This window comes from Coffea arabica, chromosome 6e, assembly GCF_036785885.1.
Source record: "Coffea arabica cultivar ET-39 chromosome 6e, Coffea Arabica ET-39 HiFi, whole genome shotgun sequence".
NCBI classification, from domain to species: Eukaryota; Viridiplantae; Streptophyta; class Magnoliopsida; order Gentianales; family Rubiaceae; genus Coffea; species Coffea arabica.
The window spans coordinates 48,697,425-48,714,139 of NC_092321.1; the positions used below are offsets into that span (position 1 = coordinate 48,697,425).

The following is a 16,715-nucleotide window of genomic DNA, read 5'->3' on the forward strand; positions in this document are numbered from 1 at the left end:
ACTGAGCCAACCACTGAAACTACCCCAGAGTACCGTGCCTCCAGTTCTCAATCACAGGACAAGGGAAAAACTCCAGCAACTGAAGAAGAGACTGAAGAGGATGATGATGATGAGGATGAGGACACTGGGGAAGAAGACCCTGCCCAGTTTCGCCTGATTAGAAAAAGGCCTGGATCCTCTAAGATCACCATATAGGCATTATTAGGCTATTGCACTTCATGATTAGGATAATAGTTCATAGTAGGTTTCTGTATCTTTTGCACTTAAAAACATTTGGTGTGCTCTGTCTTAAGGATTTTACTCCTCTACTAGTCTGTAAAACTATTTAGTTATCCTTTCCGTTGAATATTGCTTATTTCAGTTTATCTGTCAATATTAGTTTCTGGTTGATAATGTTTTGGTTTTGGTACTGGATGGATGATATTGTTGTTCTGCTGTGTTTTATTTTACTGTTTTGCTAAATTCAGTTTGGATGTGTGTTGCTATGTTTTATCTTGCTGATAATACCTGGTGATAATATTGGTGAGCCAATGAACAACCACATTGTTGGTAATATGGATAATTTTACTGCTTGATTCAATGATGACAAAAAGGGGGAGATATGGATATGTAAATGGATATGTAATTATATGTGAGGGGGAGTCATTTTAAGGGGGAGTTGTGAATAATCATGAGTGGACATTATTCTGAAGGGAAGTTGTGTATACTCCTTGAATGCATTAAGTTAGGGGGAGCTGTACCTAAAATCTTTTTACTCCATCCATTGTTTTGTCATCATCAAAAAGGGGAAGATTATTTATCTCAATCCGTAACTTTTGATGATTACAAAAAATAGATGTTACTAATATTCTCTGATTAGATCTTTTCAGAATTGGAGCAGAACAGGTTCAAAGGCTAACATATGCTGAAATAGCTGTTGGACGCACATAAAGACTGCATCGGCCGTCCGACAACCATTGAGTAACTTCGGACGCATGAAGAACCCACTCTCGGACGTTCGAAGATGATAAGCCAAGTCCTCTAAGCTAATTGATCTCGATCGGACGTACAACACCTGAGTACCGGACGTCCGAAAAACGTTGTGACACTTCAGACGCAAAACATTGGATGCACGGGACGTCCGAACGAATTGAATGAGAATTTCCAGTTTTACATCATACTTTCGGACGCATATTTTGGAGGTACCGGACGTCCTAAATATTTCAAGAAAATTTCTTGAACTCACTGCCTGCGTTCGGACGCAGAAAACTAGCCTACCAGATGTCCGACACCACCAACGGCTAGTTGACTCTTCAGCTGCCTTCTATCCGTTGGTAGCATTAATTGAAGAATTTTTTGGCCTCTTATAAAAAGGAAAAAGTCAATCACTTCAGATAACTTTTGCACATTGAGACTACATCAGATCTTGAGTGATTCAAGTGTGAGAATGCTTTTTAAAGAAGATTTGTACTCTCAGTTGTGTAACTTTCGATAAGATTTTCAAGTGTGTTTCTATTTCTTCAATAGTGTAGTTTTGTGAGGGTTATCCGAATGATAGTAAAACTTCCTTGCTTGACCAAGTGTTACTTGGGGCGAGGAGGAAGTGATCATTCCTTTGTACACAAGAGATTGGTTGTAAGTTGATCAACTTGAAGAACCTTGCTATATAAAGTGGTATTCAAACTCAAGTGGAATTTGAAACTTGGTTTGCTATTCTATCCTTTTACTTACTGTCTTGCAATATAAATTGTCTATCTCTTCTACTCCCAAGCAGTTGTGCTTCCTCATCAATTGCTCCATTGTGTTGTCCTTTAAAAAAAGAGGACAAGTTCTCAAAAAGTGACTCATATTTTGGCTAATTTTTTAAACCACCTAATTCATCCCCCTCTTAGGTTGTTTTCGATCCTTACAGGTTACCTTGACTATTAGACAGGATTATAGCCCCTACCGTCTATTCCATGACAATTTTGATATTTTCTTGATATTAATTCATTTCATACGTCACATGCATAGGTCTTGATTTCATAAAAGATACAGCTCATTTGGTATATAATAACATATCAAGAAGTCTCAAATAAGTCACATGATCCATTTTTGTATAGTCAAAATAGAACTTGCTTAAACAGTCAAGTAAATCATTCAACCAAAAACAATTCAGATTAACACGTAAAAATATAATCGATGACAAAAATTTCATTTTAAACTTTTGAAATCTTAGTAGGGTAAGTACCACCTACCTTTGTCTGGCTGCTCGAGTGAAACTACTTTAGGTCTTTTAAACTTGTATCGTACCTATCAAATACATATGTTTCCTAATTAGTTATTATTTCCTATTAATGAATAAATATACAAATTCCGAGCGAGTAGAAAATTCATGTCTAGACCATTACATACATCCTAGCAGTGTATTTCTAAATTGGACGTTTCTATTTTTGGAAGGTTTCCATTTTTAGAATGTTTCCTAATTTGGAAAGTTTCCCTTTTGTAAAGTTTCTTAACTTTAAAAGAAAGTAATTATTCATAATCATATTTATCATCTTGACTATTATCTTACTATGCATATATATATATGTATATATATTATTTTATTATTATTCATCATTATTGTTATTGTCCTTGTCATCGCTATTTTATTTATTACCATTTATATATTTGATGATTAATTCCTATTATCTTTTATTTTACTTCCATTTTTGCGCATGTATGGGTGTTATTACTATTTATGTATATATATTGGTTTATTATTGTAATTATTGACTTAGTTTACTCCACTTGTATTTATATTTTCATTTTATTTTCATTTTTATATTTAATTTACTTCATCTATATCTATATTGTTATTATTATTGTTATTATTTTAAGCATTTAACCTATCTTATATTTTATAACTTAATCTAATAGTGATAAATTAAAATGTCTTAGATTTCTACTTAAATACCTTAGGCTAATTAAATAAGTCTTACTGACGAAATCTTTTAAAATATTCACTTAATTTAGGTTGGGTCTTGAAATTTAGTTCCTATATACCTAAAATTTAATTATTGGATATTCACTAAACCCATACTATATATATATTTCAGAATCTATTATTATTAATATAATTTTTTTCCCTTTGATTGGTCGAAAGGTTTGGGCCAACCTTTCTAATGGAACCTCTGTCACCAGCACTTGTTGGGGGCTCCTTTTTTTTTTTTTTTTTCTTTCGGCCAACCTTTCCTACTTGATCCATGTCGCCAGCCACTTGCTAGTGACTCTTCTCCTAATTTATTTTTTCGCATTAAGCTTCAGCAATGGTGCACAATTAGCGCCGCTGCTCTCCCCTTCCCCCTCTTTTTTTTTTCTTTCTTTTTTTTATAACTTTCCAATAGATTTGGGTAAATCCTATTCATCCCGTAATTAAAATTTAATACCCTAATCCTACTAATCCAGATACGAATCCTCCTAAATCTCCTATACAAGCATATATCTATATATATATATATATATATATATACATAACATAATATATATCTGTAAAATCTTTAAAATAATTAATGCGACTAATAGAACTTAAAAGAGGAGTTTTCACGTGAATTTGGGACTTACAGGTCTAGGTGCCTAGTTACTGATTGATTGACAGCGATGCCTTCTTCTTCTTCTCTACTCTCTGATGGCTCTTTCTCTAAGGGGAGGCAGACAATGAAAGGGAGGAATGATTTTTTTTTTTTTTTGATAATTGTGATAAACCCTAATAACTACCCACCATTTGGTGGTTTAGATAAGGGTTCAAACTGTTGTGAACTTTTATCCTATCTTATCTCATTCCTATCCCCCAATTAACCATTTAACCTATCTTACAATTAATTTTACTTTTACTCATGGTAAATTACCATTTAATTAATTGGGTAAGAATAAAAAATTGAACCCAAAACCGTGGGTTTTACACGTTAACTCTACAAATAGCGGACCAGCGTGGTAATTGCCTAACTATTGTTTCTACTGCTTTATATTATTTTTGACAATATAATAGGTTTTTGTCTCCATTGATTTTTGTTTCAGCTGCAGGTCCAGTCAAGAACATATATTTTCTTTTCTGTCTTGATACAGACTCCGCACTCTCTGTTGCAAGAGAGATGGTGGAACAACTGTCATTGGCAAATCATGACGTAGCTTTTATTGTTGATTTTATTGACTATTTGATGTTGAGAATTTTATAGTTGGGTACCCTTGTCTGATGATTGTTGAAGTGGGGAGAAAAGGATGTATGAAGGCATTTCAACGGCAGGCCCAAACTTAGTAGCAAGAATATGGTTTTCAACTCCAAGTGGCTCTCCGGCCAAGCTGGGACTCAAGCTAGACAGTCATACTATGGTTAATAACAATTTTCGAATGAATATCATGGCTAATAAAGATAATTCTTGTACCAATACAAATCCAAGTGATACGTCACCTTGCACTGCATTTGACTTTCTTCAACCTGCCACATAAGATGGTGAAGTATCCTGTGGATCAATAACTTCTGAGGTAATGGGAGAAAATACATCGGTTAGGAATGAGAACTTTCTGAATCTCTTGATTATAATATTAGGGAGGTCTCTAAATGTTATAGCACTTCTAAGATGGGCTTTACGGAATTCTATAATGACGAATGTAAGATGCAAGAAAATGATTGGGGTGGTGTAGAACATGTAGCTTGGAATGAAGTTGTAAAGAATTATGTAACAAGTTTCACAAATCTAAGTAAAGCTTCTAAAGTTACAAATCTAACAAGCTATTCATCTTTGTAGTAAGGAAACTGAGTTAAAGACAGAGTTAGATGCAACGACATACAACATCAGTGGCTTCAAGAACTATCTAGAATGAGAGAAGGCAATTGAAGCCACCAGCAAAAGATGGATGACAAAAAAGAAATTAGCAGATTATTGAAGGAAAAAGAAAATCAATGCATTTGATTTGTGTATTCTATTTCTTTTTTTAAATTATTGTGGTTTTCAGTACCAAGCAAAACCATCTCTGAAGGCTCGTGAATGTGCAGACTGAAACCTCCTGTATTTGGATCTCACCTCCTTTCTAAGAACTTAAAGGATATCATCCAATATCACCTCCTTGTTAACATGCGAGTCCTTATGAGCATGTGAAAATTGCAGATATCACATTAGTTGACCCTTTGATTTCCGTTCATTTGATAAAGTGCATTTTACATACCAATTCCTGTGATGTTGAGTAAAATTCGTGCACCCGCGCTGGGTTGTTCGGACGGTGGAGGCGGGGTCATTACTCCAAATCTGCTTGAGTTCGATTCCAGTCTGCAATCCAGTTGTTTACCGTCCTAGGCATCGGTCGGACCCGCTCTGCCTGAGCGCTGTGGAATTAGTCGGGTGGTCCCGGATACCCACAGTGCCCAAAAAAAAAAAAAGAGTAAAATTCATGCATTAGTCATAGCAAAAAGTTGGTGATACTGTCAGCGTAAAACTTTCCTGCTAGAGCGATTTTGCTTTGAACACTCAATTTTTTCTCAATTGGTCAAAAGCAAGCCTAGTGACTATTGCCTTTTTCTCCTTTTTCACATTTCCTCCTTCCAAGCTCTACTGCCTTTTCGGCTTTCCCAATTAAGGCTACAATTTGTAGATGCAGGCTAGCCTTTTCTTCATCAGCCCATGACTTTGTCCTTAACACATCTACTTGGTATCCACCATGGATACATGGACGGATTCCTTCCTTTTCGTTACTCGATGTTTGGCATATAAATAAGATGATGGACAGAGCTCGTGGTACCATAATATTACGAAAAAGGCACTCTTAATTATGGAGGGCTGCATTTGAAAACATTCGCAATTTCATGTCATTTCTTCAAAAGAAACAAGTTTATGCATTCAAGATTGGAAGCGGGAGACAAGGATCCTCATTATCTTCTAGATCAGTTCCTTTGTTGGATCTTTGCTATTTGCACCGTATTGGTTTTGGACTTTTGGTTTGTTCCATGGAGTCAACAGTGAAGGCCATAGAAAACATGAACTGGCTTTATAATTTTAACCCTCTTTCAATAGCCATACTTGGGGTAGCTGTTTTCTACCATATCTGAGGCCCCAAAAGTGTATTCGGTACACAAGGAGAGAGGAAGCTGCATTGGCATTAACCCTTTAGTTTAGTGGGAGTTTTGAGTTTGCCTAGTGAAGGGCATTTCAATATTTTAGAGCAAAATTGCTCTGCTCTAGCAATGCAATAACGCCAGGCATAGCAAAATGACTTTCATTTGCTTATTTATTTTTGAACAACTCAAACAATGTACTTGGCATAAGTTGAGGAAGACCCTTCTTTTAAGAGAATTCTTTTTATACTTAGAACGAGGAAGATAAGATCAGGCCTGACTCAATCTCCAGCCATCGACATAATGGCCCAGTTTTTCTGCCAACTGCAGGGAAACTCCAGTTGAGGAAGACCGTTAGTCTAATTCTCAAACAAATGGTCAACAAAAAAGAAATAGCAAAGCAGAAACTTTCAACAGACATAAAACGACCCAAGCACATCTATCAGGATGGTGAAAATTATGACTAATTAAAGAAGGTTAGCTCTTGGTTTTCAGTTAGCTTAACAGAACTATGAGAAAAGAAGAGGCAAGTATAGATCATTCCAGGTAGCACAACAAACAGTCATAGGCACGGAGCCTCTGCAAAAACACCAAGATGCTTAATGCTGAATTGATAGAAATACAACCCAATCAACGAGTAATGCTTCCCCTAAAAAGAGTAACCTCATGGAAAACCAGCAGTAAGCCAAAAGATTTTGCTTGAATAGCAATGTTAGTCTTCTTTCCAATTGTGTCTACATTTCTTGCATGTGTAATAGGTTGTCATCGGCTCATCAGCAGATCTGGTCTGTTGTTGACCAAAGGCTGCCTTAAGATAACCACAATTAGGACACGGAGCTGGAAGAAAAGAAATAAAGAATCAGGACCAAATTACGTATGGTAATCCTATGGAAGTTTTAGCAGTTTCTGCACCTCAACCAGATAGCTCAAGCTTGCTTTGCCCAGATTAAATCTACACCAACCTAATAAAGCATTCAGGGAACATGATAGCACTTAGACATGATTCTGGATCTAAACATACATTGAAAAGTAACTTTAGCAAGAAGATTTCTAATTAAACCCCTACCTGCCCATGTAGGGCAATGAGAAAGCAGAAATGCAAACTAGAGAGAACTTGATATTGGTTATGCTGGAAATGACTTAAGAAACATGCAATGGATCCAAAAACAACACCTGAAGCTCTATGAAACTTCTTAATTCAAGCATGCACCAGTCAATCAAACAGAGGATGTATACAAGAGTACAGCAAATAACGAACCTTCAGTTTCTGGTAAATTGTCAAGCTCGTCGTCTTTGGAAATGATAGGATCTAGTTCTTTCTTAACTAACCGATGCTTTCTTTTTATTTTAACCTGCCGCATGCATTGATAACTCAGCAATGACACAGTAGACATTGTGAATAGCCAGTAAATAAACCCTCAACAAGGATTTATAATGGCTTACCTTACTATCTATGTGACATACATACGGGCATGTTGGACAGAAGAATCTGGCAGGGCGGTCCATATGTGGCAATTCATACTGCAATAACATCCCACAAGTTGGACAAAATTCCATTGCAGTCACTTTTAGGATAATCCACTATTTATGTACGTCTCTACAAGTTAAAACAAGGGGGTAAAAAAAAGAAGGTATCAAAGTAACATAATACTCACTCGGTTGTTTAACTTCACAACTTAAAATAAAGAAGTAATACATATGCAAGATGCACAAAAATGGAGCACTAACACACAGTGGCCATAAATAAAGGAAAACAGAGATATCTAGATGATTAGAAAAGAAAACAAACTCTTTGATTTGACTCAAAACCATGAGCATTTTCATTCCTTTCTGTTGTTTACCTTTCCTCACACACTCTCTCTCTTCTTTATTTTCCCTTCCTTTCTCTGTTCTCCCTAATCCCAGAAGAGTATATGCGCAACTGAATGAATATTTAAGACACTCAATATGAATATACACAAGTTTCTAATCTTGTATATCTACATTAAGGGGATAATAGATATACACAAAATCACTGATGTAAATCAGTCATTCAACGGCTTTTTGTAGTTGTCAGAATCAAAGTTAACATTGGGTTCTGAGATCTTCTTATCCTTCCTTGTACAAAACCCAGCATCTATAGATCCAAAAGCAAAAGGAAAGAGCATCCTTTTGTGTTTGCAATTGCTTGGATGGGCGGAGAGAGAACTTGCGGGCCTGAGGAGCTGGTACTTGAGGGTTAAAGATTCAGTCAGCAAGAGATGGGGAGAATATGCAATACTTGGGATTTACCCTTTGTAACAAACTAAATGCCAACTCAATTCCTCATTTCCTCATTGTTTGATTGATTACAAGCCATGTGTTTTTATGTACAAGACATGCAGCATCATATTCAAGAGTGAAAAATCAGATGGGACACAAAAGACAGAAGATATTTGACAAGTCAACCCTGAATTTACAAAAAGAACATGAATCACCATGGAATAACACTTTGCATAATAAGTCTGAAAAAAAAGGGCCAAAACCAAACTATTGGGTATTTAGAATTTAGCAGAGAGAACAACTGTGCATGATGGTTTCACAAAATCCTAAACCCTTCACAATGCACACATTATAACGCCAAATCAACCATAATTAGTCATCATTTGAAAGCTAACATGGAGAAGAATATCATTAGCAATCGGACAGCAGCAATGGAGTTAAGCTACGGGAAAAAAATTTTCTTCATCTAAACCATTAACAATCGGACAGCAACAATGAACAACTTTTAGACCTACCTATTTCCCGCAGTTGGACGAAGCAGCAACGCTGGTGGCACTTATTTTCGGCGATGGGTTTGACCCAATTCGTCTCTTGTTTCGCACTTGTCGGATCAAGCGAAAAAAATAAATCTCTCTGAATTGTAGCAGCTCAAGATGGCTTCGGCATAAGTAGACATTTTAATGATGAATTTGGGCTCAATTTGGGGTTGATTTGTGTTCTCAATTTCGCTGGTGTAAACCTTAGGCTTTTAAATTGGGAAGGCTTCGGTGCTAAAAGGCCGATGGTGGTTTTTTCCTTAACATAACATAATGCAAGCTATGTCGTCTTCTTTCTTTTTTTTTCTTTTTTTTTTTTTTTGCAAAATGCTCCAATGACGCTCAAATTATTACGCAATTTAACTTTCAAGTCACTAACTATTTATTAATAATTTTTAACACTTCAACTAATCAAAACATATAATTCTAACCCTTTCATCAAATTGAGTCATTATGTTTAACAAAATAGCATGACGTGTATAGCAGTGACCCTCAAACTATTATATAGTTCAACTTTTGTCCATTCAACTATTAATTGATAAATTTTACCTTTCCAACTACTTAAAATGTATAATTCTAATTTTTTCCAATGGATCTTCAGTCTCAAACCCTCCTGATTCACTTCCTATCTCGCTTGTTCTTATCATGCCAAGTGTCATTTAATAAATCAATCCTAAACCCACTCAGACCACATTAAGTTAACCGAATAGCCAACCAAATAACCAAGTAGAGAAACAAAATCTGTATAACTAAAACCCATTAACATAAAAATCTTCCAAAAGTCACTACTAAAGAAAAGGGAAAAAATATTCCCAATATCACGATTAAGAAGGGAAAAAAAACCCTAACAACCTCCTTTTGTTCTCTTCTTTATCTCTCATCTCCATTGCAAAGCAGCCTCCTAAAATCACAATTCAAAAAATTAAGGGCAAATTATACTTTACCCTCCTATGGTTTCTCAATAAACCACATAACCCCCCCCCACATGATTCTAAAAGCTATACATAACTTTCCCTGTGGTTTGGGTTGAAATGTCTAACAAATGGAAAGCATCCATCGTGATATTTCGTGGGCCAAATGTCCAAATTACCCTAATATATGTGAGGACACGAAAATTCCTTTAGAATTTTTTCCCATTTTTGAAAAATTAATTTATATTTCCTTCTATATTTCTTTACTTGGCTATTTAACTATTTACTAGCCCTAATTTTCATGGTGATTTCATTAGTTGAGTCAAGAGTTTTATTTTTACTTTTAAAGTTAGAGTAAGTTAGGGTTTTGGTGCATTTTGGTAGTATGATCAATTGGTGAAGTGTGTGCACTAAATTTGGTGGATAAGAGTGAGTATTAGGTAAGAGGAAGTGTGTGATTAGAAGTGCTAATAATAAGTTAGTGAATCATAAGTTAAAACAAAAGTACAAGGGAGTTAAGGGAAATAGGCTTGAACTGACGTGCGCCGTTTGTTAGCGGTTAAGTACACCGCTTGACAAATACTTTCATACCCTAATCTCCTTGTTTTTATTTCATTTAATTTCCCTAAATTAATCCTTAAGTCAGCCTCCATTATTGACTAAGAAAAAGGAAAAGAAAGACAAAATAGTTGGGTGACACTTGTCAACCCTTCAACCAAATATTGACCAAGATTAGTCTTTGTATTTATCTTGGAAAAATTGAAGATAAACCATCACTTTCTTGCTCCATGATAGATGAAGTTGAGAGAGAAAAGAAGAGAGAAAACATTTCCAAATTCCATCTTGATTTTATTGCTTGATTTGTGAAAAATCCAAACACTAACCCTAGTCCATACTGATTAATCTTGAGTTAACCTTAGAGGGAAACTTTTGGTGGAGTTACTTGAGGAAGAAAGCTCTTGAGTTGCTTGTTATCTTGGGGTTTTGAGGTAAAATTTCAAGAAAACATTTCTTTTTATTTGTTTCTTGAGATTTATGCAAGAAAGATATGTTGTGATTGAAGTTGAAGGAAGCATGTTTTATGGTAATTTCATGGTTTTGCTAGGGTTTGGTTAATTTTCAGCCTAGATATATGTTGGTTATAGCTAGTTTTGTGGTTAAAATAAGTACTCTATGTATCATATATCTTATGAACTTGATTGGGGCTGTCTTGTGGTGAAAGTGTAGCCTTGACATGGTTGGAAAAATTGGTAAACACAAAGGAAGTGCTGCTGAAATTTTTTTCGCAAGAGACTCTGAGCAGTCTTGGAAAATTTGTCATATCTTGGTGTAGAAAAATCCAAATTGAGTTTTACTTCTTGCGTTTGAAACTAAATTCAGAGTACTTTCTATCGTGAAAATTTCAGAATTTTTCTCAATTCCTATGAATATCTGTGATTTTCCAAATTTGACTAAATTTCCATTCCTATTCTGTCTTTCTACTGGATAAAGCAGCCACTTGAGATTGAATTTTGACTGATTTGTGGACAGAATCTTGCAAAGTTGTCTTCTAAGAAATTGTAAATATTTGAATCTATTTTCCAACGGTATAAAGTTTATAAATTTTGGACTTAAGAAGCTTGAGATATGATTTTTCAAATAGCATCGTGCAAAATTGGAAAAATTCTGTTTTCCTAAAATTGTTCTTATTTTCATTTCCAACTTTAAGTTGGAGTTGTTAAACCATTTTGAGCTGGGTTTATGATTGGAATGAGGAAATTCTTGATTCCTCATGGTCCTTGGGTCTAAATGTTCTCTTTTCACTCCAAAACTATATTTGAACCTTTGTACTAGTAGTTACTCGGATTTTCTTTGGTTCACCTAAACTTTGAATGGTTGAACCATAATATTTTCTCTTGGTTATTCTTAGAGTTTGTCGGTGATCAAGGGCATAGCCCGGAAGAAAACTTTTGACGTTATTTTGTTTAAACTGGTGAGTGTTCTTTGCATATTGTGCTTCCAATGACTATGTAGATTGTTGTGAATGTTTGCTTGAATGTTAAATGTATTTTCAATGATTGTTAAATGAATTTTCGATAGGTGAGTGTGTACTTTATCGCACTCGATCTAAGTGAACGTGAAATTTTCAATGATTAAATGATTGAATGCTACTTGTGCATGAATGTAAGTCTTTTGGCTGAATTGGGCCGTTGCCCTTCGTTGCCAGTCGACTCGAGCCAAAAGCGGACTCGGTCGGGCGGCTGGTGACCCTGGGACAGTATTTTGGTATACTCGAGTATTACTACGAAGTCTGATAGAGAACTTGTGACAGCCCCACCTTCCCCTAAGGCGAACCAAAGGGGTTGACGGACTGCCTGCCTAGCTCTCGCCAGGACTAACGGGACAGTTCAGTACAATCTAAACGTTCCGGAACATACAAGCGCGTTTAAACAAGTCAAAATCACAAAATAAAAAAAATGAAAAATCGAAGCCGACATGAATAGTAACTGACACGTCAGAATCCGGCCGGAATCTCACCAAACATCCATCAAACATATACACCTTGAAATTAGGCATTTACAATCCAAAGTAGCATATAAAAGTTATCCAACAAGTTTGTACATGTACGGTTTGCAAATTACAACTCAACGACTTGGTTGGATCAAAATGCACTTAGGGTTTTGCCCAAAAGGAGCTATTCAAAAGATAGTTACAACAAGCTCAACTCGGCAACCAACTATCAAAAGCCATTCCAAAAGTGTTTATATTCCTGTAAGGAAAACAAAAGGAATAGAGTGAGCTTACGCCCATTGAGATACTATCACTCAAACAACCAAGTTCATACAGGCATAAAACGTTCAATAATGAAGTAAACCAAGATCACACATTCACAACATGGTTAAAAGGATACGGACAGCTCTCAAGAGCCCCTTTCCTCGCTTGTATACTTGATCGGATTTCATTGACCCTCCGTCAATGTTTACAAAGTAACCAACCGTAGGTTCCACTTTACTTCCATTCCTTCCACCCAACATACCCATACCGGGCCCAAACTCCAAACAGTATAAATTTGGTAATACTCGAGTATACCGGAATCGAGAGTCTCATACTACAAGATTCCATATAACAGTCCCCATGACTAGTCAATTTTCACGACCAAGCCCTCACCGGCTCGATCTAATCGACTACCAATGGGGTTGAGTTCATTAGTAACAGTAATGGCCGTTGGATACTCGTCCATACTGTGAGGACTCTTGGATACTCGTCCATACTGTGAGAACTCGCAAATTTCTTATATTTTCCTCAAAAATACCTTTTATTTGGAAATTATTATTTATTAAAACCCTACCACCGAATCATTCCACAATAAGTGCAAATAAACCTAGAAAGTAAGGTTTCACTTTTGGTTTCAAGATTGGGGCAAAATTAGGGTTTTTGCGATTTTTCGCCGGATGAATTTTCGGTATGGAACAAGGATCAAATTTGGTGATTAAAAGTGACTTTTAAGTGAGAAATAATATGTGATTAGGGGCAATGATATAAGGTTAGTGAATAGGAAGAAAAAACCCTAGTACATGTGTTTTTAAGAAAAACGGTGCGAACCGACGAGTACCGTGCATTACCGATTGAACGCACCACTTGACCACCACTTTCTTACCATACAAGCTCATTAATACTTGAGCAAAATATCTTCTCATTTGCCAGCTAGCTTGACCGAAACTTAGGGTTGGAAATAGCAAGGAAAAGAAAGAGAAAAATGAGAGGAGGTGGTGGCACCAAGTGTCGCCATCTAAGGGTTTCTTGACCAAGAGATGATCTTCCTTCTTATCCCCAATTTTTGCTCCTTTTCCTTCATTATTTCTGCTGCTTGGTCGAACAAGAGAGGAGAGAAAGAGAGAGCAAGAAACAACTTCCTTCTTCTTGATTTTAGCCATCCAAGTGAGAAATTAAACTTCTAAACCGGTTAAAGTGTTAGTTGTGGGCTTGAGAAGCTAGGGAAACTAAAAATTTCCAAAGGAGGTGGAGTATCACTCTTCCAAGCTTTGTCTTTGAGGTATAAGATCTGATCATGGTTCTTGTTCTTTTAAATTTTGGTTTAAGATGTTATCTAGTTCATGTTTTGGCTTTATTACAAGATAAATTTCTGCCTAAACTTGTTGTATAGTTAGTATATGTTGTATATAAGATTATATAAGGGGCTTTGGTAGTGTTGGAAGCAAGAAAATAAATAGATTGTCATGAAATCCCAAAAACTCCAGATTTCTGGAATTTTATGTTTACATTCTGTCCAGTTTTATTACTCATAGTTAGAGGCCGAATTAGGTTTGGCCTAAAACATAAAAGTTGTAGAGAATGGTATTTTGTAGGTTCCTACAAAATTTCAACCCAATCGGAGCTATGTAGACTGTGAAAAGGCCAAAATACTCTCGCTGCCCTTGGATGCATTCCAGTGATCCGTTTTGGACAATTCATCCAGTTAATCGTATTTATTCACTATGGTCCGTACTGATTTAGCTATTTTTCAAAACATGAAAGTTTTAGTATTCTGTCTTAGCTTTTAAACGCCTCTAAGAACACCTTAATCGGACCTTGGTAACCTGAGATATAGTCATTTAAAGGCAGTGCGGTTTATTAGCCGACTAGTTGGATTTTGGTTCTGTAAATTGGGGATTTGGCTAGGTTGCATTGGAAACTGGACTAAGTTATCTTCATGAAAATTGTAGCCTTGTGTCTTAACTTCGAAACGGTATAATTTGTGCCTCAATCCGATAAGCGTAGCCTCAGATGTGTTCTTTCCGCAACCACACATCAAATCTGTCTTTTGCTAGGTTACATTTCCGCACTTGTTATCACTTTGACTTTTGTTCTTATGTTGTTATGAGCCTATGGAATGGCTATTTACTTGAATCTATGATAGGTATGACTTTGGGATTGGCTGAGGAAAAATAATGAAGCCATAAATGGCTGGAAAATTTGGTAAAAATAAAGGGCATGCTTCCCAAATTTACGCTTGAGGACTAGAAAACTATACTTGCAACTTGAGTAAAGGTTAAAAGTGATTATCACTTGAACTATCGAGGACCTTTGCTACTTTGTTTATCGAGGGTTATACGTTAGGACTTGGCCGAACTTGTACTCTTAGGAAAACGATATGAATCACTATGAAACCGTTTTACTTGCACTTTTGACTCAAAAGTCATCTCCAAGCAAACATGTTATCAAATTTTTCAGTTTGAAAAGCGAGCAACTATTTCACGACTATTTCTCAAGTGAATTTCAATTTCTTGATTCTTATTGAACGAAACGCTTAAGTTTCGAACCTTAGTTAATTTTCAAAGTTCTCAAGTTAAGTTTATCGCAGATTTGGACTCCGAATCCGGAGTACCACCCAGACACGAGCACTAGAGGCACTATTTTGGTGAGTGCTTCCAAATATCTAATTGAACTCGATATTTGCCATCTATCTTTGATCAACGTGAATACGTGATATATATGTGATTTGATAGAGCAAGAGTGTACTTTATCGCACTTGCCCTATCCAAATTGTTCTTGTTTATCGACTTTGCTTGACTTGCACTACATGCACATGAATTATATTATGCCTGAAATTTCAGAAACCCTGTGGCTAGTTAATCGAGTCGAGCCGGCAAGGGTCTGATCGATTAGATAACAAATTCTGGGTCACTAGTAAGGTCGAGTGGAGTGTTATCTCCTCGGCAATTCGGTATACTCGAGTATTACTACCCGTGTTTCATGTGGCGTGCGGGCCTGGAGAAGGGGGGTTGATTGGTGGACGGAGACTGGCAAGAAGTGGAGTTTTCTTTCTGGACTAGTTATTACTTGAAAGCTGACGGAGTGTCAACTACTATTCGATCAAGCTGGGATGGAGCCGAGACATGAGCAACTGTATCCTTACTTGTGAACATGATCCACACATTTCTTGACTACTTGAAGTATTATCTCTTTACTTGAACTTGTTTGCTTGCTATTTCACTATTACATTGGTATTTCTTGTTTGCTGGACAATTTGATATCTGGAACATCGCTGAGTTTTGGCTCACCCTATTAGTTTTGTTTTCCTTACAGGGGTACGAGTGACACGTGAGACGTGTAAAGACTAGCGTAGTCTAGTTATTTTGACTTTTGACTTGTACTCGCGCTATTCCTCGAATAGAATGTTTTGTTATGGGATTGTATATACTTTGAACCGTTTGGGTATATTGAGACTTTGTACCTTGATTTGGTATCAATGTAAAATGATAAGGTCTAATTGTGGATGTTATTTATGGTTCATGGATGTAAGCACGCGATTCGTTTTAGATAGTGAGTGAGTCTTGGCGAGAGTTGGGCAGGCGGTCCGCCGAACCCTCTGGTACGCCTTAGGGGAAGGTGGGATCGTCACAGGTGATATCAGAGCCTAGGTTGTGAATTGATCTGGGTAGATTGAATGCTTGATACGATAGGCTAGGATTTTATTTTTGAGCTTAGCTTTTAGCCTTGTTTTCTACGTGTCGTGCACTTATTTTTGCCATGTTACTTGTAAACCTAGGTTATGGCGGGTACTGACGCCTCTGGGAGTGCTGGACCGTCCCAGCCTGTGCCGACTGACTTACCGACTGACGCGCCTACTGACGCTCCTATTGACGAGCCGTACCTAGAGGGGCCTGTTAGCCGTGTGACCACGTATCAGGAGAGCCCCGGTGGGTCAGTGCAGTGGTGGTCCCCAGCGCGCAAGATCCGACGCTGCGACTGCTGGAAGACCTACTCCTACCCCGATCGGGTAGTGCTTGCCGTGGATGACGAGCAGCGACGATTGGGTAGCGCCAATCGTAGGTGCCACTCAGAGATAGAGCGCCTTCAGGCTACCCTCCTAGGCCAGGGAGTTAGGATCCGAGAGCTGGAGGCCTCGATATTGGAGGAGCCGTAGCGGACGGATGCCTTCCGCGTGTAGGCTCAGGCGACGACCGGACGCCTTATGCGAGTAGTTGCGGATATACGAAA

General features: G+C 37.1%; 1 protein-coding gene across 5 annotated transcripts; it reads right to left on the reverse strand.

The window, feature by feature from the left end:
- Window positions 1-6,486: 6,486 nt before the first annotated feature.
- LOC113737074 (uncharacterized) lies at window positions 6,487-9,086 on the reverse strand. Of its 5 annotated transcripts, none has more exons than XM_027264323.2 (5): window positions 8,803-9,082; window positions 8,052-8,250; window positions 7,490-7,643; window positions 7,305-7,398; window positions 6,487-6,883 (listed from the first exon to the last, which is right to left on the reverse strand). In XM_027264323.2, the coding sequence occupies exons 3-5, from the start codon at window positions 7,601-7,603 to the stop codon at window positions 6,759-6,761; spliced, it is 333 nt and encodes a 110-aa protein (XP_027120124.1). In that variant the 5' UTR covers window positions 7,604-7,643; window positions 8,052-8,250; window positions 8,803-9,082; the 3' UTR covers window positions 6,487-6,758. The 5 variants fall into 5 exon arrangements, with proteins under 5 accessions (XP_027120124.1, XP_027120123.1, XP_027120125.1 ...); XM_027264322.2 differs by having other exon boundaries at window positions 8,052-8,256; XM_027264321.2 differs by lacking the exon at window positions 8,052-8,250 and adding an exon at window positions 6,959-7,008 and having other exon boundaries at window positions 6,740-6,883; window positions 8,803-9,086.
- Between the last annotated feature and the right edge of the window lie 7,629 nt (window positions 9,087-16,715).

Bases quoted from the DNA above. Each gene is read 5' to 3' on its own strand.
- LOC113737074 (XM_027264323.2), bottom strand. From the start codon at position 7,603: ATGGAATTTTGTCCAACTTGTGGGATGTTATTGCAGTATGAATTGCCA. The intron at 7,399-7,489 runs GTAAGCCATTAT...TGCATGCGGCAG, and splicing joins TATGTCACATAGATAGTAAG to GTTAAAATAAAAAGAAAGCA. The intron at 6,884-7,304 runs GTTCGTTATTTG...CTTTTCTTCCAG, and splicing joins CAATTTACCAGAAACTGAAG to CTCCGTGTCCTAATTGTGGT.